This window comes from Fundulus heteroclitus, chromosome 6 (assembly GCF_011125445.2).
Source record: "Fundulus heteroclitus isolate FHET01 chromosome 6, MU-UCD_Fhet_4.1, whole genome shotgun sequence".
Taxonomy (NCBI): domain Eukaryota; kingdom Metazoa; phylum Chordata; class Actinopteri; order Cyprinodontiformes; family Fundulidae; genus Fundulus; species Fundulus heteroclitus.
In genome coordinates this window covers 15,949,457-15,972,784 of record NC_046366.1, presented here as the reverse complement: position 1 = coordinate 15,972,784, position 23,328 = coordinate 15,949,457, and the positions used below count along the sequence as shown (strand labels likewise).

General features: G+C 40.3%; 2 protein-coding genes across 3 annotated transcripts; both read left to right on the top strand.

Moving 5' to 3' along the window:
• The first annotated feature begins 264 nt into the window (after positions 1 to 264).
• Positions 265 to 3,464, top strand: LOC105937557 (zinc finger protein 227). The gene is made up of 3 exons (XM_036137776.1): positions 265 to 522; positions 1,129 to 1,256; positions 2,105 to 3,464. The coding sequence occupies exons 1-3, from the start codon at positions 265 to 267 to the stop codon at positions 3,309 to 3,311; spliced, it is 1,593 nt and encodes a 530-aa protein (XP_035993669.1). The 3' UTR covers positions 3,312 to 3,464.
• Positions 3,465 to 8,259: 4,795 nt separating this feature from the next.
• Positions 8,260 to 22,408, top strand: LOC105937584 (zinc finger protein 420). 2 transcript variants are annotated; one of them, XM_012878969.3, is made up of 5 exons: positions 8,260 to 8,657; positions 12,598 to 12,688; positions 12,785 to 12,887; positions 13,077 to 13,260; positions 20,632 to 22,408. In XM_012878969.3, the coding sequence occupies exons 1-5, from the start codon at positions 8,403 to 8,405 to the stop codon at positions 21,982 to 21,984; spliced, it is 1,986 nt and encodes a 661-aa protein (XP_012734423.2). In that variant the 5' UTR covers positions 8,260 to 8,402; the 3' UTR covers positions 21,985 to 22,408. The 2 variants fall into 2 exon arrangements, with proteins under 2 accessions (XP_012734423.2, XP_012734422.2); XM_012878968.3 differs by having other exon boundaries at positions 13,011 to 13,260.
• Positions 22,409 to 23,328: the final 920 nt, after the last annotated feature.

Genomic DNA, 23,328 nt, shown 5'->3' with positions numbered 1-23,328 from the left:
CCTTTATTGGAACGGACTGTGGATTCTGCCAGCGACCCAACGTGAGTAAATTAACTCACCGGGGTACGCCCGACAACAAACCAATCGTACCCTCTGATTTAACCCCGCCCATGATCTTGCCTCAACCCAAACTGCAACAGCTAGCTAAATTAGCTTAGGGCATATTTTAGAAAAAAATGCAGCGTCCTGTCATAACGTCGCTTTTCGTGGGGGTTGTCCAAGAGGTTGTTTAGGAGTCAGAGGAATCCAAGGTCAGGGCCCGGGATGTGCTCTGTTGCCGGATGCGATTCGTGGCGTCGCAGTGCGCAGCGATTCCAGTTACCAGAAGACCCGGAGGAGAGGCTGGACTGGGTCACGTTCATAGCTCACGCCAACAAGCAGCGTTTCAGAGAGTCGTCGTGGACTGAGATCTGTGTTTGTAGCGAACACTTTACAGACGACTGTCTTGTTGACGGCGCTGACGGAGTCCAGCTGAAGCCCGGCGCTGTCCCATCATCACTGGGTTTAAATGTGGGGGCTGAGGTAAGCGCTCCCCGCACACCGCCTGCTGGCTGCCTTTGCATTTATCCCCAAATTATTTTAGCATTATTATTTACACCGCCTTTGTTAAATAAATGAAACATTAGTTCAAGGGTTCACATTCAGAAGAATATAGAAAGGCTGCTCACACCTAATCAGGATCTCATATAGGCTTCATTTAATATGATCCTATGTATTCTGATCTTCAAGAATAAAGACGCATTTCTTAATAACATGGTGCCTAATCCTATACGACGCCTTATTATCGTGGAAGCTCCTTTCCTAATCATTTTAACCATTTGATTTCTCCTAGAAGGTTGACGTTTCTGAGGGAATACTCTACAACATAATATCTCCACAACGCTTTTGTAAGGCCTGCCTTTGGTGCTCTTTTCTTTACTGGTGATTTATTTCTGACACACTAACCTTATTTCATGTTGTTACATTCTGACTTATAATATAAAATGTTTTTTTTTTAATCTTATTTTATGTGATGGAACAGCACAAAATAGTCAAAATTACCTTCGAAAGTCACATTATTAGTGAAATGAAGCCCACCTGTACAGCCTGACACGTGATCTGTCAGTATGAACACACTTTTTCTGAAAGGCCACTGATGCTGCAGCACCACTGAGCAAGAGGCATCACACCATGGATGCCAAAAAGCTCTCCAAACAAGGTCGGAGGGGGCTTTGGGGCACAGCCCCCATCAAAATCGCAGGAAAAAAAAAAACATTGTACACCTGATAACTATTAAGGAAAGCATGCCGTGTCCAACATGACAGTCCTGACTAAACCTATAGGTCCTAGGGGAAACCTGCCTGAATGAACCATTAACTGTTCTTAACAAATTCAATAAATCAGCAAAAAGCATCTGTAAAAGGCAGGTTGGCTTAGAAGCTTCAGGGCAGCATGAAAGGTTTGAGTCTGCTTTGTGATTGGTTGGCAGGTGTAAAGACTGCAATATTAATCTACATGGATAGAATGCACTCAAGGAATGCAAGGAAGGAAAACTTTTATTCTACTGACCTTTTGTTTTCTATCATCGATATACGTCTATCGATCGCTATATATTGTCATTCAATTATTGTAAGTTCTGGACTTGGTTGATATACAGAAGGATGTAACTGTCTGCGTGCCGTTCCTAAATGTTTCAGATGGGCCTGCATCCTTTGTTTCAGTTTTACTGGAATTTCGAGAAAATTAATTATGAGCTAGCCGGCCTTTTCGATACATAACCACATCATCAGCGTAGAAATGGTAGGAGATGCCATAAATAATTCCTAAATGAAGTATATGAAATGAAAAAAAAGTGGAGAAACTATTGAACTTTTGGGGAACCCCGCATATTAAATACGTTGTCACCGATGAGCAACAATTAGCTTTTACAGAGCAACCTCTGTGCTTTAAAAAGAAGAAAAAAAAAACACCCTATCTCAGATCTTGTCACTTATAATCTTGTCCAGTCCTTTGGATAAAACAGAACAATTTGTTGTTTCTGGGGCTATCAAAAGGAGATTATAGATATATTTAAGGTCCTTGTTAGGATTTAGTTTTGGTATTTCACTTTTCTGCTTTAAAACAGATCAACTCTCTACCAATCATATGTGTTCCCGCTACAGGCTGCGACAGAAGACGAAACCTGCAGCAGCATCACAGAGGTTCCCGAGACTGTCGCTGCCATCGCAGAGGAGAGCGACCCCAGAGATCGACCCGCGGAATCAAGCGATCCGGGTGAAACGGATTCGAGCGAGGACAGGGAGCCGGCGTGGGGCGTTTTCCCGGTCAAATTATTTCCCGCCAAACAAAGCGACGACCCCTCGGACCACATCGATTACTGCGATTACCTTTCGCTCACCCCCATACACAGCCAGCTCTGCACCGACTGCGGACGGTTTTTCGACCGACGCAAGCCTCACACGTGCGAGCACAAAATAAAGCCCTACGCCTGTTACATCTGCGGGAAGAGGTGCGTCAACGAGGTGGCGCTGAATTTTCACAGCAGAGTGCACAACGAGAACTACGAGTTCCGCTGCAAGTTCTGCAACGTGGCGTTCAAGTTAAAGGCGGACAAGTTTGCCCACGAGCAGATCCACGTAACCCAAGGGAAACCGTACAGGTGCCCGGACTGCTCGGAGACCTTCGCCACCAACAAGGAGCGCAGAGTCCACCTGGAAGACCACAGAGGAGCGATAGAGTTGAAATGTCAATTCTGCGGGCTCGAGTTTTTCCGCGCCCTCTCCATCCAGAGACATTTGTTGGTGCACACTGGAGCAAAGCCGCACAAGTGTTCGGTGTGCCAGCGCGGCTTCAACCAGTCAAGTCATTTAAAGTCCCACATGCGCCTGCACACGGGGGAGAGGCCTTACAAGTGTCAGCGCTGCGACAAATGCTTCAATCACAACGTCAGCTTGAAGAACCACGTCCAGCGTTACCACCCTGCGCATTCTGGACTGGAGCAGAAGAAAGATGCAAAAGGCAACCAGAAAAGACACGTTTATAGTTCCGAGTCTGACGGGTTGACAAAAAGCCCAGAGCGGGCTCTTGGCAGTGACGAGGAGGAACGGGACACAGATTACGACGCACAGGTCACGGATGATGAGACGCAGACGGAAGGATTTTATAGACCTAAAACACAGAGAAGGGCCAAAGGTAGACCAAAAGGGAGGCCTAAAAACTTTGAAGCAAAAACGTTGAAGCCTAGAAAATTAAATGGGAAGAGGCAAAAGAAAAGACAGTTCAGAGATGAAGAGAAGGAGCCGTCTGGCATCAGTCCTTCACCAGAAGGATGAATTTTTGTAACACATAGAATTTGTTAGGATTTGTCAAAGTGTATTTTTTCATTATTTAAGTTATATATGTATTGATTTCAGAGGATTTGATTTTTGACTTGTGTAGTGTAATGTTGGGATAAATTAAATACATTAAATATTATTTATAGCAGATATATTTATCAAAGCTAATATTGATTTCCTAATCTACTTTCTGTAGCAAATTTGAAATACTTAACCCCTCATAATATTGCCATTATTATGCTTTAGTTTCATCTGCTAGAATAAAAAACAAAAACCTAAAGGTTAGAGAAGCTGTCTTGAAGTACATTTATAAAGCTCCATTTCCACGGGCTCCTCTTGGCTGGTCTCTACTCGGCTTTGCCCTCTTTGCGAGCCTTTCAGTTACACTTTCCTCGTACCGGGCTGGCTTTCTTGTTTTACCTCCACAGGACGTGGGACGACCAGAGCTGAGTAGAGCTGGAATGTGACGTGAACAAACTACTGTTCACTGATTGGCGGAGGAACCAGAAGGTTTTCACCAAGAACGTGCTGCAAAAACTTCAAAATTTCAAAAATAATTTTACTATTTAGAAACCTTAAACCCCTCCTTGAGGAAACAATACCTGTCCAGGCACAGAGAAACTGGGCCTTAGTTATAAATTCATGTTGAGCTTTGATCAAGATATTTCTACCAGTGGATTATTTTATTCTAAAAACATGACAAGACATTCTTGCATATAAAATACAGGCATTATTTGTGTTTTTATTTTATTGATGGTCTTATTTATAATGATTTATTTCCTTTTTTATTCTTTTTTCCGTTGCTCACAGATTTCTTTAAAGTGTTAATGTCACACAGTTGTGCTTAATAGCAGCAGAGCGCACTACACCGTCAGCAGGTCCGTGGAAATGCAACAGGCAGTGTGCCTAGTAGCAGTGTAAATCACCGGCTTTATCACGATACGATGCTATATTAATTTGGTTGGATGACGATACGATATTTGTCACAAAGTCTTACAATTTCCGATCGATGCGATTGATATGATGCGATATAATCAGCCCATCTAACACTATTATTTACATTGATATTAACTCACAAACAAACAAATGATTTGACCATTTTATTTCTAAGCAGGCATTTAAATCAAAAACAACAGTCTTCTAATTTATTAATAATAATAATAATAATAGATCACCTGTTCTCTATAGTCTCATGCCTTGTGAATTTCAAAATAAAGGTCCATCTTAAAAATAACAATATGGATTGATATTTTAATTTTGCATCAATTGGATCGTTAATCATTTAATCAATGTATCGATGTGGGTTGATGTATTGTTACACCCCTTGCGCCGAGTACAACGGGGCAGAGCTGAAATTGTCAATGGAAAAAAAACGTTATTAAAATTCTTGCTGCTGGGGGTTTGGAAGAAGATTTAAAGTTTTATTTATGAAACCACCAGAAGAAGAAAATGTATGTTATCTGATTTAAAAAGAAAAGTTGTCTTCCGAAGAATTTGTAGTATTTTGAGATTGTCATGGGTCATTCTTCTCATGTCTCCACACTCCCTCTAAAATATCTGCTTCTGGTGATGTAAAAAGCTGAAACCGTGATGAATCACTTCAAAACGTTATCCAAATGCATTGTGACACACTGTATAGCCTGTGCAGTTCAGATAAGAAAGCAACAAACCTGTTTGAAGAGAAAAAGGTAACAACAAAAGGTGCTATAACCCGGTCTGATGTGCACTAAAATGTCGAAGCACCTTTTCTTTCAATTTAAGTTTATCTCCTTTGGGAGGAGTCTGTCATTATCTCACATCTTGACACTTTTGTTTGCACCTTACCTTCCAAAGTTCTTCAAATCGATTGGATCTAAACTTGGATTCACTGTGTTACTGAAAAATTCAATCCGTCTTCATTTTCAGCTGTCTACCTGCTGGTTTTGGGCCAAAATGGACTGGATCAGACTGAACTTTTCCTAATTTCATTCAGCTCAACTAAAACCTGTTACTTCCATCTGAAGAAATGTAACACATGAGCATGATGCTGCCACCACCGTATTTTCTTGTGGGTAGGATGTTCTTTGTTGTCTTGCGTTGTTCTAAATTGTGACGTAAAATTCTACGTTGTGTGTCTTCAAACCATAACAGATTCTATTAAGGTCTTGGGATATTTTTGTTGGGTATGTGTTTTTTCTTTGGAACAAAAGCTCCTGTCTTTCAAGATTAATCCTTAGTCTAGTGATATGGAGTATATAGTTTTTTTGTTTTGTTTTGTTATATATACAGTGGCCTGCATAGGTATCCACCCCCTTGGCATTATTCATGTTTTGTTTCCTCACAACCTGGAATTAAAATGGATTGTTTGACAGTTTGCACCATTTCATTTACAGAGCCTGGCTACAACTTTTGAGATGTATTTTCCTTTTTATTTTAAAGCAAACAACAAATTGGACAAAATTACAGAAGCTCTCAATTGTGTATAACTGTTCACTGTTTATTTAAAAAAAAAAAAAAAAAATCTGTGCTTTTTGGAGCCACCTTTTTCTGCAATTCCAGCTGTGAGTGGCTTGGTATGCTGCCATCACCATGTTTCACAGCAGGGATGATGTTCTTGGGGTGATGGGATGTGCAGGGTTTGTGCCGGACGTAGCATTTTTTCTTGAGTTCCACTTTAGTCTCATCTTGCCTGAACGCCTTCCTCCATACATTTGGGGTGACGCCCTATGTGCTTTTTTTGGCAAAGTCAAAACATACCTTCTTACTTTTTAACACTAATAAAATAGTAATAGCTTTTTTTTCTGGCCACTTTTCCATATCTCTATGGAGAGCTATCTATCCACTGTCCAGTGGCAGTGCTAGCCACTTGGACACCTTAAAGTTTTCGCCTAAGAGAAAATTAGGCGAAAATCCATTATGCAATATTAGTCATTTATTACAGTGTGGTAAATAATCATAAATAATAATGAATTATTTAAAAATAAAATTCTGGGGAAAAAATAAGCTTTCACAGTATGATAACGCAAACAAAGGCTCAATTGAACAATTTAACATTTGAAAAAACAAAACTAGCATCTTTGTTACTTTGTGTATTCAACACAATAACCTATAAGTAGTCTCTTCTCATAATTGAATCTGTTTACCTTGGTTTACTTATCACTCCAAGTTTTGCCTGTCCTATCCCTAATTTTGGTTTCATCAATATTTTCTGGGTGGCTTTCCTCTTTAGATGCTACGAGATGCATGCCATGAAGGGCCTTTTTTTTTTTTTTTTTCTTTACAGCAGATTAGATTTGTTTCTTTTGGATCCTAAATTATAAACACTTTCAAATTCATTTCAATAGCCATTGCCTAATTATATAACGCATATTTATATCCTAAATTATTTAGCTTTTTAAAGACTTATTTAGTTTGAGTACTTATTGTGGCCATATTATTGGCATTAATTTCCTTTAATTATGCCAGTTTTAGTTAAATTATTGATTAGGTCTAATGTTATATCTCCCATTACCAGTTTCCTCTTCTGTCTGTCTTCTTAAGGAAAAGTCAGTGAACCTTGCACATTTGGCTGTACTCTCTACTAATCCCTTTCTTCCTGTTAAAGGAGCAATAATTATGAAAATTAGTGTAAAATCATTCTCATTTGTCATGCATGATGGAAGTAACATTCCTATAAACAATCGGTCCTCTCCATCAACAATGTCTTAGTCAAGTTTTTCTCCTTTCAAATTTTTGAGGAGTGCTGCAAAACTACTTTGGTGCACTGTGTAGCCCGTGTTTACTGTCTGGTTCCAGAGCCGAAAGATTCCCAGGGTTGCCAAAACAAAGCGCAGCGTTTGGTATTTTATGTTGGTCTGATGCAGCCTGTCAACATGGAAGCCAGAGAAACGGACCAGAAATAGAACAGAATGCAACAGCATATACCTATCCTGTGTAAGTAAAAAATCAGTGGGGTCAGTGGGGAACATGCAAACTCCATGTAGAAAGACCCTCAGGCCTTTAAACCAAGCACATTGTTGTTGCAAGCCAACGGTGCTACTGATTGCACCACTGTGCAGCCACATAAAAGCATTACCGTCCAATATTCAACCCATTCCATTCCATTATTGACAAAATGTTTTTACAGTATTACCCACCTCATTAGGACTAAAAATGGTTCCAGAAAACTACCATGGTTTGCAGAAAAGGTTCCGTTACTGGAAATGCACTTATAATATGAGAAGAGGGGGCATGAGAGCCAAGAGGAGATCTGTCCTTTAAGGTTGAGCTGAGCCAAATTATTTGGATCTTATAACAGAGCCGGAGTTCCAATCAGTCTTTTTAAACCCCGCCCCATCAGGCTTCACAGCACACATTGGGGGTAAAGGGGAATGAACAGCGGATAGGGTGGCAAAAGGACAAGTCAACTTCACAGTAGCTACAACCAAATCAGAAGGAAAAAGTATAACTACACAACAACAGTAAGAGAAGTGGCAAAAATAATGGAATGAAGAAAGCACAGGTAGATGGTATTATAAGATTCAAAAGAGAGAGGGAGGGATGAGAAATGGAAGGAGAGACAGAAGAGATTATTAAAGAGATTAAGATTTGGACACACTGGACTCAACAGTACACTATTTACAATACATAAACATAATACAGGAAAGTGTCAGTATTGTAGTGAGAGTGAAACTATAGATCATGTAATGTTGGAGATTTGAGAGAAAGATGAAGTATGACAGAAGAATTTAGAAAGATAAGAGAAACATGTAATAAATATACTACTAATGAATCGGGAAGTAAAGTTATTCAAATATTATATTTATTTGGGGAGCGGGGGCGAGGTAGATTAATAGGATATGATTTATGAATAGGAAATACAGAGAAGAAACATATTTTTTCCTACACTCCATACCAGTTGGTGGCGGTAATGCACCATTTCGTTGTGTGCCAACCGCCAAAAAAAACCCATAAAGAAGAAGAAGAAGAAGAAGAAGCCCCGCCGCTGCTGCAGCATCACCGGTTAGCTGTTAGCTCTTCCGTGTTGTTGCTGGTTGTTAGATGGCTATCCTGTTCGCTAAACGTACCGCCACAGACCTGATGTAGGGTGATAACCGAGCCCAGCCCAGGATGTGCTCCGTGGTCAGATGTAACTCGTGGCGTCGCCGAGCGCCACGCTTCATTCTACCAGAAGACCCAGAGAAGAGACTGGAGTGGGTCCAGTTTCTCTTCGAAGTCAATGGTCAGAGACTCAAAGAGTCCTCGTGGACGGACATCAGCGTTTGCAGCGAACACTTCACGCGTGACTGCTTCGTCGTGGCTCCAGCTGCGGGCTCGGCCCAGTTGAGGTCCGATGCAGTCCCGTCGGTGTGTGAGCCCGAGCAGGTGAGTGAGATTCCATGAAGTAGCCCCATTAAGCATCCGAAGAAGTTAGAGCTGCGTTCCAGTTGCAGTCGGAACTCGGGACTTCAGAGTCGGAAGAATCAACTGGAACCAGTGTTGCCAGATCTTGTGAGAGAAACGAGCCTAATAAGTAACCCACCACTCTGTAACACAGAGGCCGCCCGCTTCTAATCAGTACAAATGTTAGAGGTGTAAATCACCAACTTTATCGCGATAAGATGCTATATTTATGTTTTTGGAAGACGATTTTGTACTTATTTGTGATTATTTTTAAGTGTTTTAACAGTTTCTAACTATGTTTTTTTTGTCTATTTTAGCCTGTCTGTGATCTACTTGCCTCTATTAATTTTAGAGATCAATTGTGTATGTACAGGACTTTGCTTACCTTGGTTGTTATAAAGTGCTTTATGAATAAAGGTGGTACGTTGCGATACAATGTTTCCCAACATCACAGGGTCTGTTACAATACGATTTCCATTAATTAGTTTAAGTCTGTGATCGATATGATACATCATCTGCCCATCTAACAATAAATATGGCTGCTGCCATATTTTGGCCAGCTTGCACGAACAGAGTACCTTATTAGTTCTTGTTGCACCGTGCAATAACCAATTCAATTTTATTTATATAGCGCCAATTCATGAAACATGTCATCTCGAGGCACTTTACAAAGTCAAAATCAATCAAATTATACAGATTGGTCAAAAATGTCCTATATAAGGGAACCAGTTGATTGCTTCAAAGTCCCGACAAGCAGCATTCACTCCTGGAGAAGCGTAGAGCCACAGGGAGAGTCGTCTGCATTTTCTATGGCTTTGCAGCAATCCCTTATACTGAGCAAGCATGAAGCGACAGTGGAAAGAAAAACCACCCATTAGCGGGACAAGGTAAACAGTAGGGCTGGGTATCATCTAGGATGAGCCGATTCAATACGATTCTCGATACATAGCTCAGCTTGCTTTGATTCCAATATCGATATTTATTACTTTGAATTAATGCTCAGTGATTCAATCACCAAAATCAGCCAAATATTATGTTTATGTTCTATTTATTGATCACAGACATATTAACAGGAAAATAAAGTGCATTTGCTTCAATGCATTTAACGTGTCACAGAAACCAAAAATGTGCCCAAACATCTGATTTTAGGGACAAAGGAGCTTCTAAAATCCTGTCGGCCGGTCCACAAATTCGTCTCACTTGCTCTCCTTCGCTGTGAACTGTAATGGTTGCGCTGTAATAACGCCCCCTAGAGGTTGGGAGGTATATCGATATTGAAAGCCAGAATATCGATATTAAATCGTTTTTAAAAATATCGATATTAATCTTTATATCGATTTTTATGCACAGCCCTAGTAAACAGGGTATGTTGGGGGGGTCAATGTGTGCGTCAAGAGCGATAAGTGAAGAGAATTTGTTCTGTAACATGCAATGCAAATTACTCGATTAAATCGATTTATCGCTCAGCCCTAGTTTTGAATAAGAAAAGGAAAGACAGTGGCCATTAAAGTACATGCTGTTTAATGGACCGAGATATGATTGGAGCGTTGGTTGTTTTTAATAAATTGTTAAAAAAAACATTTTGGTACACTATCTGCCAAACACTGATGAGGATCGATTAACGGAAAATCGTACCATTCCAATCTCTGCATTTGACGCAGTTGATCACAATATTCTCCTACAAAGATTTGAGCATACTGTAGGGATTAAGGGGAAAGCATTAGGCTGGTTTAAATATTATCAGTCTGATCGATTCCAGTTTGTTCATGTTAATAATAAATCTTCTTCAAACTCTAGGATCACCTGTGGAGTACCACAGGGTTCAGTCCTTAGACCGATTCTCTTTACTATATGGGTCCGATTGGCAAAATTATCAGACAGCCTGGGATTAATTTCCACTGTTATGCTGATGACACTCAGCTATATTTATCCATAAATCCTGATGAATCCAATCAATTACTTCGACTGCAGTCATGTCTTGATGACATCAAAAGCTGGATGACTTTAAATTTCCTGCACTTAAATTCTGACAAGACCGAAGTTGTAATCATTAGACCAGAGTCCTCAAAAAATAAACTTCTTAATCACTTAATCTGGATGGCATTAACTTGGCCTCTGGTAATAAAGTAAAAAATCTTGGTGTTATTTTCGACCAAGACATGTCATTTAAATCCCATATTAAACAGGTTTCCAGAGTTTCCTTTTTTCACCTCAGGAATATCGGCAAAATTAGAAACATTCTGTCCAGGAGTGATGCTGAAAAACTAGTCCATGCATTTGTTACTTCAAGGCTGGACTATTGTCATTCTTTACTATCAGGAAGTCCACAAAATGCAGTTCAAAGCCTTCAGCTGATCCAAAATGCTGCAGCAAGAGTTCTGATGAAAATCAACAAGAGGGATCATATTTCTCCAATTTTAGCTTCCCTTCATTGGCTTCCTGTTAATTCAAGAATATAATTTAAAATTCTCCTTTTCATGTATAAAGCCCTTAATATTCAAACTCCATCATATATCAGAGCTCTGATTACCCCGTATGTTCCTAACAGAGCACTTCACTCTCAGACTGCAGGTCTGCTGGTGGTTCCTAGAGTCTCTAAAAGTAGAATGGGAGGCAGATCCTTTAGCTAACAGGCTCCTCTCCTGTGGAACCAACTCCCAGTTTTGGTCCGTGAGGCAGACACCCTATCTACTTTTAAGACTAATCTTAAAACTTTCCTTTTTGACAAAGCTCATAGTTAGAGTGGCTCATGTTACCCTGAGCTACCTCTATAGTTATGCTGCTATAGGCTTAGGCTACTGGAGGACATTAGGGTCTAGTTTGCCTACTGTTCTCCAATTTGCATTGCTTGATTGTTATTTAATCTTTTACGTTTTTGTTCTGTCATTTTTTTTCTTCATAGTAGGTACACCTGGTCTGACGTTCTGTTAACTGTGACATCATCCAGGGAAGACAGATCACCCACTCTTACCATCTAATGTAGAACAGATTACTAGATCAATGTGTGCTTCTGTGCTTTTTTGTCTCTCTTGTTGTGTCTCTGTTCTGTCTTCTGTATCCCCCAGTCGGTCGAGGCAGATGACCGTTCATCCTGAGCCCGGTTCTGCTGGAGGTTTTTTCTCCCTGTTAAAAGGGAGTTTTCCTCTCCACTGTCGCTTGATGCTTCCTCAGTATGAGGGATTGCTGCAAGCCATGGACAATGCAGACGACTCTCCGTGTGGCTCTAAGCTTCTCCAGGAGGAGTGAATGCTGCTTGTCAAGACTCAATGCAATCAACTGGGCTTCCTTATATAGGAATCTTTTTGACCAATCTGTATAATCTGATCCAATCTGTATAATCTGGTTGAATTTGATTTTGGAAAGTGCCTTGAGATGACATGTATCATGAATTGGCGCTATATAAATAATATTGAATTGAATCTCTTGCTCGTTGATCGGTGCATTTATTTGTGTACCCGTTGTACACTGCTGAAGGAAGAGCAAATTTCTCAGCTAATATCTGTTGTACTTGTCACATTCTTAGTGCAAAAAATATTGAGTTGGGTTATTATATTTTAGTTTATTTGCGACCAATAAGAAATATACACACAACACGCGTCAGTAATAAAGTTATCGAACAAACCTCTCAGTTTTGCTCCAGTGGGAAGTTGAGTGAAAAAAAGAAGATGGTATTTATAGGAAAGATCCTGCAAATCCGTGGATGTCTAGTGTACATTTAGCTGTCAAGGACTGCAAGACAGTGTGTGCTAAAAACAAAGTAAGTGAAAGGGGTTAGTTTCAATTTCCAACTACTCATTTGTTGAGTAGTTGGAATTGTCATTAAGGTTGCTGCAGAATTTGCTGAGACTTGTTGATTTAAGCAGATTTCTGTCATTTCATATACTCCTGCCGCTACAACCTGTGCTGTTTTTGTTTATTTTAGGACACTATTCAACCTGAAGATGCAGCTTGTAAACCTAGTCCAACTCCAGGATCTTCAGCACTACACAACGATGGGACCTTCACTTTGACAAGTGAGAAACCTTGAAGCGTTACACGCTTAACAAAACACCCAGCAGCTTCGCTTTTGAATGTGTTCATTTCTGTTTGCAATGATTTATGTTTCGCAGGTGTTCCTGCAAGCCCAGCGTCAAGCGAGGCTTCGGTATCTTCAGAGTCCGGTTACTGTAAGATGCTGGACAAAATTGAAAACCTTGACATTATCAAGGAAAAGTGAGAACGTTTTCACTCATTCTTTTACGTTGTATGAAAATGTTTCATCAAACTGTTATGCTTTGCGCAAATTTAGAGTTTTAAAAGTTGTCTCCAAAAGTCTGATGTATATGTCTTTCTCAGAGTCAACCTGCTTAAGACGAATAAGAGATATGTTGTAAATGAAAAGCGTCTCTTCCAACTGTTCAGTCCCACGTGCCCTTTGTGCCAGTCTAAAGTCAAAACGGAGAAGGTGGTCTGCGGGTTGCTCTTAGTCCTAAACCAGCGGTGCCTGGAGTGTGACTACAGTAAACAGTGGAAAAATCTGACCGAAACCAGCATCACTGCAGTGTCAGATGATCATCAGACAGAATGCATGGAAATATCTTTAGAGGCAAGTACCAAATTACTTATTTTTCTCTTTATTAATTGGGTTTCTCTTCGACTCATATTTAACTGTTTTTTGAAAACCTCAAGCGTCATTAGATTTACTAAAACGTAGCTATGTATTTGAAAGAAGTACATTTTTGTTTCATACTTAAAGACTTTTCTAAAATTCTGATCCCACGTTAAAAATATAAATGTGTGTGTCTATATAATACTATACTATTGACAGATAAACAAAGTCTACATCTATCAAATAAAATAAAGCTAACCATGTTGGGATATTTTCTGCTCTAATTTTACATTTCAGTACGGTGAAATCGGTCACAGAAAAAGACATTGTGCTCGACCCCTGATCTTGCCCAAGGTCTTCTTTATATTAAAAAAGTAACTAGCTTTTATACTGCAAGAAGTCCAGTGTGAAAAAATACGTGCATATGGAAATGAACATGTGTACATCCTAGGGATGGGGATCCAGGATCGTGTCAGGTTCTGATAACAGCGGATTTTACGCAACGGAAAGTTCCGATCCAACCTGCTCTGTGCTTTAATATTTTCTGCTGGAAAGTCTCCAGAGTTAGCTGGCGGCTAACTATGGAAGGGATTTCCTGAACGGAGCCGTGTTTGCTCCGTCTCACGATGAGATCCGCTTCCGTTCAGGAAATCCGTTTTCTACGTGGTCTGAACGGTATTGAACAGCTGGCTGCTGGAGGCTCTTTGTATTACAAGCATTCCTCCCCGTTCCCAAACACAAAGGCCCTGATTTGGAGATCGGGGCTAACCTTAGGTTCAGTGCCTTGGCCACATCTCTGTGGCATGTGGTTCAGGAATCTAGACTAGAACCCGCTATCTAGACGTTCACAAACAACCGTTCTGCCAAAGTCGTTCATATCATTGTCTACTCTCTATAAAAATGTGTTTATATAATTGCTACAACAGTCTTTGGGTTATTTGTATGTTGACTGTTTTTATTCAGGGTGCTTGCGCAAGTCTTGAAAGTCTTAATAAGTATGGAATTTTGAAACACTGTTTTCCAGACCTTGAAAAGTCTTGAATTTTGTGTGAAAGTCTTAATAAAGTATGGGGAAAAAATGTATGGTAGAATTTTACAGTATGCTCAAAGGCATTGTGAAATGAGAAATAGGAAGGTAGGCTATAAAACTATAATTTTACTAACTGGTCACGTACTGTATCAGCCTAATGGAATCAAACACTTGTTTGATGTGAAATTCATGTACTTGTGATTTTCATGTTTTGAAACGTTTTCATCAGTAAAAGCATAATTTACTGTGAATAATGCATTTGTTCATTGAATACTAGCCTATAAAAATTAACATTTCTAATAAACAGTTTGTACAATCTCAACCAATGAAGTAGGCAGTAGGCACACAAGTATACAAGTACATAAAGTTAAGGTCTTGGGAAAAAAAATATCAGTTTTAAAAAAGTCTGGAATTTTAATTTGGAAAAAGAGCAAGCACCCTGTTATTGTCACTACCACTATTGCAGTGGCTCAAAATATCAAATGTTCCATTAGGTGTTTTTGGTTAATAAGAGCAAGCGGCTCTCGTTTTCTTTATTACATTGGATATTTGAAGAGAAAAAAAAATAGTTCATCTTAAATTTTGTACAGACTCTGAGTTTCTTTTTTTAGAACTTAAACTTTTATTATTTTTGCAGAGCAATGATACAACCATTCATTAAAGGCACATGACACAAATGTTGACAGTATAAAGTTTTCCATAAAATAAACATCTTAGTCACAATTGTAGGTTCATCTTCATACAACCCAAAAATAAGGATACACTTTAGGAGGGATAGCTAGACATCATATGCCAAGAGACAAACTTGTTGGGTTTATTTACATCAACATTGCTTCAGCTGGTCCCCAGCGCAGGCTAAAAGTGTTTTTTTGAAGTCTTAATGAGTAGGTTATCTTTTCCATTTTATACAATTCCCTTACTTTTTGGACCCATAAGTCATAGGAAGGAGGCTCCAGCTGCATCCACCTTATTGTGATGCATTTCAGGGCAGCTGTAAAAAGGACATTTAACAGATATGCTTTGGCCCGTCCTTGCAAGCCATCTGGTATAATACCTAGTACCGCAACTGCAACATCCTTTGGTATAACTCCTGGGAAAATATGGTTTATAGTTCTGTACACCTCATCCCAAAAGTTTTGAAGTTTGGGGCATGACCAAAAAATGTGTGTATGATTGGGGACCGCTGAGCCACAATTTCTCCAACACAAGCTTGGTACTTTAGGATCCATCTTGGCAACCACATCTGGGGTCCTGAAATATCTGCTAATAATTTTCCATTTGTATTCCCGCCACATATTTGAGTTTGTAACTCTATGAGCCTCAATCCAGACTCCCTCCCATGCCTCGTCAGAAATTATTTTGGCCGTCTCTGCCTCCCATCTTTGTTTTGTCCAAGTGGTATCGTTAAGGTTCATTGACAGTAATGCACTATATAACTTTGCTATACATTTTTTATCTCCTCCCCCTTTCTGGTGATGGATTAGAAGGTTTTCTAATGGTGTTGGATTTAGTACTTTTTCCCAGTCCTTGTGTGCGAGCAAAAAAGAGCGCAGCTGTAAATATCTAAAGAAATCACTTTTTTGGAGATGAAAATTCCTACATAACTCTTCAAACGACATAAGATTGTTTCTGTCGATCAACTGATGCAGAAATGTAAGCCCCTGTTCAGCCCATTTAGAAAAATTTTTGTCCAAGAGATTGGGTGTGAAAGATTTAATATGTCCAATGCTTGTTAATATTGACAAACCTCTCGGTAGCTTGAAAGAAATTCGCACTTTGTTCCAAATGTCAAGTGTGGTTTTAGTCCACAATGGCAGTTCCTTTACTGGGATATCTAGAAATGGCAATACCTTTAATGGTACTGAGCACTTTGCTTGCTCAATGCTGAGCCATCTTGTTCGAGAATCCTGTTGGATCCATGAAATTAAAGGCTTTAACTGAGCTGCCCAGAAATAGTATTTTAAAACCGGAAGCTTGAGGCCCCCTTCTGTCTTACTTCTTTGTAGTGTTTTATATTTTATGCGAGGGCGCTTGCCTTGCCATATGAATTTTGATATAATTTTATCCAATTCAACGAACGTGGACTTAGGTATGCCAACTGGTAACATTTGGAACAGATACAATAATCTGGGTAACAGATTCATGCGGATGGTTTCAATGCGACCGAGGAGGGACAAAGGCAATGCTGACCATCGCTCCAGGTCTTTTTTAATTATATCCAGTGTTTTAGTGTAATTGACGTGATACAAATCATTTAATGAGAGGGGAATATTGATGCCTAGATATTTAATGCCTTCCTTTGGCCACCTAAAACCGCTCTGTTGTTTAACCCCCAGTGGAATACTGCCATTGACATCCATTGCCTCTGTCTTATCAACATTTATTTTATAGCCAGAAAAATGTCCATAAACAGAAATCATTTCCCTCAGACGTGGTATTGATGATGTAGGATCAGACAAATACAGGAGTACATCATCTGCATAAAGAGATATTTTATGTTCCTCTGTGCCAATCAAAATTCCTTTAATTTCATCATTGTCCCTGATAAGCTGGGCTAGTGGCTCGATGCTAATTGCAAACAAAAGAGGTGACAAAGGACACCCTTGCCTGCATCCACGTTCCAACTTAAAACTAGCCGACCTGAAACCATTGACTCTTACAGCCGCTTGTGGGGATAAATATAATGTATGTATCCAATCTATGAATTTGGGCCCAAATTTAAACCTCTTTAATGTTTGAATGATGTATTTCCACGACACACGATCAAAAGCCTTTTGGGCATCTAAAGATATTACAGCTGTCATAGCTTTATTTTCTTTTTGGTGAGACATAATATTTAATAACCGGCGCAGATTATTTCCATAGTGCCTCCCGACAATAAAACCGGTTTGATCTGGATGTATAATTTGATTTATTATGACATTTAATCGTCTTGCCAGAATGCCAGTTAGAATGCGTACGTCCCCATTCAGCAAGGATAATGGCCGATATGACCCGCAGTCAGTGGGATCTTTACCTTCTTTATGTAGTACTACTATTGTGGCATCAGACCAGGATGGCGCCATTGTTTTAGTTTCTAAAGAAAAGTGGTATGCTTCCAATAAAAGTGGGGCAACGATGTCTATGAAACATTTGTAAAATTCGTTTATGAAACCATCGGGGCCAGGACTCTTATTATTTTTAAGGGATAAGATAACATTTTTAATTTCTTCTACTTGAATTGGCTTATCTAATTGTTTAGCTACAGTATCAGATAATTCAGAAACTTGAACATTTTGTAAGTAGTCACCTATTTTATTCTCATCACTACAAGTGTCAGTGTCTCGGTATAAAACCTTGTAAAATTCAGCAAAAGTTTCAGAAATATCCTTTGGTTTTAGGATTGATTTATTGCCCGATTTCAGCTTTTGAACAACATTTGAGGACTGTTGTTTTTTAAGTCGGAAGGCCAGAAGTCTGCTCGCTCTATTTCCATTTTCATAATATTGCTGCTTAGCAAAACGAAGGTTACCTTCTATCTTTTCTGATAATAAATCTTGGAGCTCTCTACGTGATGTATTCAAATCATTCAGAATTTTGGATGCTCTAGTCTTTTTATGTTGAAGATCCAGATCTCGAATTCTATCTTCTAAATATTTCTGTTTGGCTGCTTTTTGTCTTTTTTTAGCTGTGGTGTGGGAGATGATACTACCTCTTAAATAGGCCTTTGCACAATCCCACAACATAATAGGAGATGTGTCAGGGGTGTTGTTTATGTCCAAAAAATTTTTGAGGTCAGATTTAACAAAATCAATGAATTCCTTGTCATTAAGAAGGGAGGTATTAAGTCTCCATTGCTTAAACGATGGGGTCAATCCTATATTCCACTGGAGAGTAACAGGTGCGTGGTCAGAGATTGTGATGGGCAATATTGTTATATCCTCAATTCTGTGTAGCTCAGCCTTGGAAGTAAAAAAGTAATCTATTCGCGAGTAAGATGCATGTCGGTTTGAGTAAAATGTAAAATTTCTGTCTTTTGGGTATTTGGATCGCCATACGTCCACTAATCCAGTTTCTACAGACATATTTTTAAGCATTTTACCCATCTTAGATATGGGGGTCTGAGAAGCTGGTTGCCTATCTAGGTTTGACATTACACAATTAAAATCCCCCCCCATAACCAACAGACCGGAGCTGTACTCTGCAATCATATTGAAAACTGACTTAATAAACCCTGGAGCATCTTCATTAGGGGCATATACATTTATAAAGGATACCGCTGTTCCATCAATTGTCCCATTTACCAAAATAAATCTACCCTCCTTGTCCTTATGTACTAACGTTTCAGTGAAATTAATTTGCCTATGTATTAATATAGCCACACCCCTTTTCCTTCCAGAGCAATGTGACGAATAGTAAACTTTATCAGCCCATGACTTACTTAATTTTGTATGTTCCACATCTGATAGATGTGTTTCTTGCAGCAATGCTACTTGACATTTTGATTGTTTGAGTTGCAGCAGTACTTTTTTTCTTTTCATTGGACAATGCAAACCCCTCACGTTATAACTTGTTACAGTTAATGTACTCATAACTGATTTAATTTAAAAATGTATATGTGATAGTATTGTGCTGGAGGCAGAGACGGCCATTTGACGGGTGGAGCCAAACATTTGAGCAACATGAACGATGAACACCAAGACGATACAATAAAATAGTAAGACTTTGCTGTGCCATATTGTCAAGACTAATATTCAAATGCTCTGTTTTTTTAGTTGCAGTGAGATCCTCGGGGAACAGAAAGATCAAAGCGCAAGAAACACAATAAAAAATGAACATAGATAACATAATGCAAGGTAGTGGGTTTAAGTCCCTAGCCACCATAGAAAGCAGCAACAAACACAACCCAATGAAGATTGGATGTGTGCAAAAACAGCAAAAAAGAGAGAAATTAAGAGTGTGGAAGTTCAGGCTCCTGCAGGAGAAGTACTTTAACCACAGCATATAATCTACTAGTAATATTAACGCAACTTAATTATAATTTAGTAGTTTAACAAGGTTAGAAGTATGCACCTTTCAAATGAATCAGTTTAGATAAGTGACATTGAACACAATTACAGTTGGCATTTAAGCACTAAAGACAATATTTCAGAGTTGGGATCTGCTGGACCGGATTGTGTCCTATTAGCGTTTGCAGCTTCGCTTACGTTTCAGTTCCAGTTATCGCAGTGGGGATGGTTTTCCGTATGTAGTCCATGGCTTTCACGGGATCCCGAAACTCCTTACTGTCCTCTTTGTATGTGATTTTGAGTCTTGCTGGATAAAGTAATCCGAAGCGCACATCGCCCCGTCCCCGTAAAGCTTTACGTGCCTCGGAGAAGGCTGCGCGTGCCTTGGCCACACTGGTGGTGTAATCCGGGAAGATTGCGATTCTTTTACCCTTGTAGGTCAGCGGGGCTTTTTCCCTGGCTCTTCTCAAGATGTCAGCGGCGTCTCTATCATAATGCAGCTTGGCTATGATCACCCGAGGTCTCTCTCCGTCTCCCGGTTTCGTCAGAGCGGCTGTTCGGTGTGAGCGATCGACTTTTACATCCCGGTCCATCTGGAGGGCTTCTCTTATAATTTTAGAAACCTCTGCAGGGTTGGCGGAGTTCGGCTGTTCCTCAACGCCAACTATACGGATGTTTCCGCGTCTCATCCTCCCCTCCATGTCCTCGCACTTGTCCCGTATCTTAACCAGCTCGCTCTGAAGTTCAGTAACGGTGGTCTGCAGAGTGTTTACCTCGTCAGACCATGTAGACAATCCACCTTTCATATCTTCAATGTCCGTTTTTACTGAGGTGATTTCTGCACGAGTGGCGGTAGCATTGCTGGCTATTTCGGCCCTCACTGCGTTGATATCAGCTCTGAGAGTGGCGAACTCTTCAGACAGCGCACTCCTCATTTCCTCCCTTATAATTTTGGAGATTTCCCCTCGCATAGAGGTTAGGATATCGGCTCTCAACTCTTCACACATACCAGGGCTCTTGGGTTGTGGGTCCTCTTCTGGAGTACGCTGCCTTGTGGATCTGGAATTAGCCATTAGCTTTGCCATGTTGCCGTCGTATTTGAATTTGCGGAGTTTATCCGCCATTTATCAAGTAAAGTCTACTGGAACGGAATTCTTTACAGTCCAACACCTCTATTAATCCGATTCAGGTCACAAATAGTGAGCAGTTGTGGTTTTTAAAGCGAAAATGTTGATAAGCCTGCAGGAGCTCTGAAAATATCCGTCTTTACTCCATCTTGGCTCACTAGCGCCCCCCGACTCTGAGTTTCAAACCTGAAATTAAGACCCTGTTTTGTTTTGTGCTTGACAGACAATTTCAAGAGATAAGACAGTCGGAAGCAGTGAGATCGTCAACACTGACGAGGAGAGCGACTCCGCGGATGAAACCGATGAATCCAACAATTCGGAAGGGGCCAGGGATTCAGACGACAACTGGGTGCCAGAGGAAGAGCCTCTCGTTTTCGAATCTGAGGAGGAGGAGGAGGAAGATTGCTCTTTTGAGGAAGTCAACAACGGCTCCGTTTCCAAACACCGGGAGCTCTGCACGGAGTGCGGGAAGTTCTTTGAAAAACAACGGCCTCACACCTGCGAGCATATAATCAAGCCCATCTCTTGTAACATCTGCGGGAAGAGGTACGTCAACGAGCAAGCTTTAAACCTTCACAACAGGGTGCACAACGTCGACTACAAGCATCGCTGCAAATACTGCCACGTCGTGTTCCAGACTAAGCTTGACAAAATCACTCACGAGCAGACCCACCTGATTCAGGACAAGCCTTATAAATGTCCCTGCTGTCCCGAGACGTTTGCCAGATTCTTGGAGCGCAGGGACCACTTGGAAACTCACGAGGAGCGAAAGCGGAACTGTTCCTACTGCGGGATCAGGTTCGTTTCTCATTTGGCGCTCCAGAGACACTTGATAGTTCACACGGGAGAGAAGCCGTACAAGTGCGTGGTGTGCCAGCGTGGCTTCAACCAGTCCGGCCACCTCAAGTCCCACATGCGCCTGCACACGGGGGAGAGGCCTTATAAGTGTCCGCACTGCAGCAAGTGCTTCACGCACAACGTGAGCTTAAAGAGTCACGTCCAGCGTTACCACACGGCGTCGGAGGATCAACAGAAGACGACGAAGCAAGGGGCGGACCCTCAGGGTAACGGAGGCCCGGACTCCGTGAATGACAACGTGGAGAAAAATCAGGTTACACAAAAGAAGGTCGGCTATAAATTTAAAAGGAAAACCACAGGCAGGCCGCTCGGGAGGCCTAAGAAGAACCTCACCGGCTCGTCGACGGAAGAAAGACGAGGCCGAGGTATGAACGCCAAGACAGCCAAAGCACAGAAGCGGAAGGCGAAGCGGAGGCGGTCGAAGTGGGAAGAAAGCGAGGAGGAGACTAGCGAAAACGAGGAATCCTTGGACTTAACAGAGGACGAAGAGCAGAACGAGAAAGCGAGGTCGGGGCGGACGGCAAAACGTCTAGCGCTTGACCCGACGGGAGTTGAGAAAAAGGAGCAGAACGAAAAAGTGAGATCGAGAAGGACAGCAAAGCGTCGAGCGCTTGACCCGACAGGAATTAGGAAAGAGGAGGAGAGCGACAACAGCGTAAAAGATCAAGAAGCCCCAGAGGAAGACGAAGGAAAAAAGATGTTTGCTGAGGAAACGTAAAGTATGAGTGAAGCCCACATTTATTCGTACCCCAGGCAGATTTAGCCAAGTCAGTTTTTATTTTTGCCAACATTTTTCTTTTGACTAGAAGTAGCTAATATTTTGGAGTGGCCCAGCTAAATTCAGTCTGATAGAGAATCTGTGGAAGGAAGCCTTCCAGTCCGACACTTAATGATCGTCAATTCTGAGGGTTGATGTATTAAAACTACTTTTACTCCTCAAATTATTGAGAAGGGTATAAATACTTTGAAGTGGAATAAAATAAAAAATGTTTATTTTATACTTCTTTAACATAGTTTTATCTTTTTTATAATGGATCATTCCCTATCGAAAACAAGCTTCTTGGATGGACTAAAGTAATTTTAGAACTACATCTGCCAAGGCCAAAATTATTGTGGGCTTAACTGTATATATATATTTTTTTCAGGTTCACACTTACTGATTTGCTGAATGAAAGCAGATCGCCTAAAAGAGCCACATCTGTTATTAGTACCACAGCTGTACTATAGGGTTGGTATCTTTGGGGTTGTTTTTTTTTTTTTCTTTTCTTTTTCCACCTATTAGAAATGCTGTCGTCACGTTGAATAACTGAACGACAAGATGGTTGGAGAAGCAATGAGAAGGGTGGCAGAACCTCAGTATTTAAACCTCAGAGGGAGAGCACGTTCTTGGCTGACCTTCATCGTTATCTTCCTGCTGATTCAGCTTCTGTACAACCTGTTTCTGTGATGAAAACCAGAACACAAGAGCAATCAAGTCTTTTTTTCTACTCTTGCAGGATGTTTTCTACAGGTCATGCATGAATCCATACCCTCCATGGGGTTGTTTTGTATCTCCTATGACGATTGATAATTTAAAGCAGTTCTTTTGTATTCATGTCGTGTATTACTGTTAGGAAAACATGGCTGGATGACTTCAATATATACAATAAATAAATTCTTCTTGCAGAAAGACGCTAAGAATATTTTTTCTTTTTTTTTTTGGTCAGGGGTCCTAATTAGTCATTTTTCATTAAAAGTTAAATGATCCAAATGAAAATCATAATGAAAATTGGGTACAATCCTAAATTTTCAGCTAATGACGTAGAATTTATTTTATATGAGATTTGAGCTATTCTCATTTCACGTAAACGTGTGCAATGGCGAACATACATGGAGATTAAATGGTTTAATTACAGGCAGGAAATAAAGGTAACAACTTTGTCTTTATTAGTCTGAGCCCACATTACCAAAATGGTTGGTGGTTTCCACAGATTTTTATTAGTTGGTTGGAGGTTTTCTTCTTTAAACTTGAACAGGTCTGGATTAAACCTTTTTAATGGAATCATAACAGATGAGTGTCTTC

Excerpts from the sequence above, each read along its gene's own strand:
- LOC105937557 (XM_036137776.1), top strand. The coding sequence starts at position 265 with ATGTGCTCTGTTGCCGGATGCGATTCGTGGCGTCGCAGTGCGCAGCGA. Across the intron at positions 523-1,128 it reads GTTTAAATGTGGGGGCTGAG|GCCACTGATGCTGCAGCACC; the intron begins GTAAGCGCTCCC and ends TTTTTCTGAAAG. Across the intron at positions 1,257-2,104 it reads GCAGGAAAAAAAAAAACATT|ATCAACTCTCTACCAATCAT; the intron begins GTACACCTGATA and ends GCTTTAAAACAG.
- LOC105937584 (XM_012878968.3), top strand. The coding sequence starts at position 8,403 with ATGTGCTCCGTGGTCAGATGTAACTCGTGGCGTCGCCGAGCGCCACGC. Across the intron at positions 8,658-12,597 it reads CGGTGTGTGAGCCCGAGCAG|GACACTATTCAACCTGAAGA; the intron begins GTGAGTGAGATT and ends TGTTTATTTTAG. Across the intron at positions 12,888-13,010 it reads CTTGACATTATCAAGGAAAA|AGTCAACCTGCTTAAGACGA; the intron begins GTGAGAACGTTT and ends TGTCTTTCTCAG.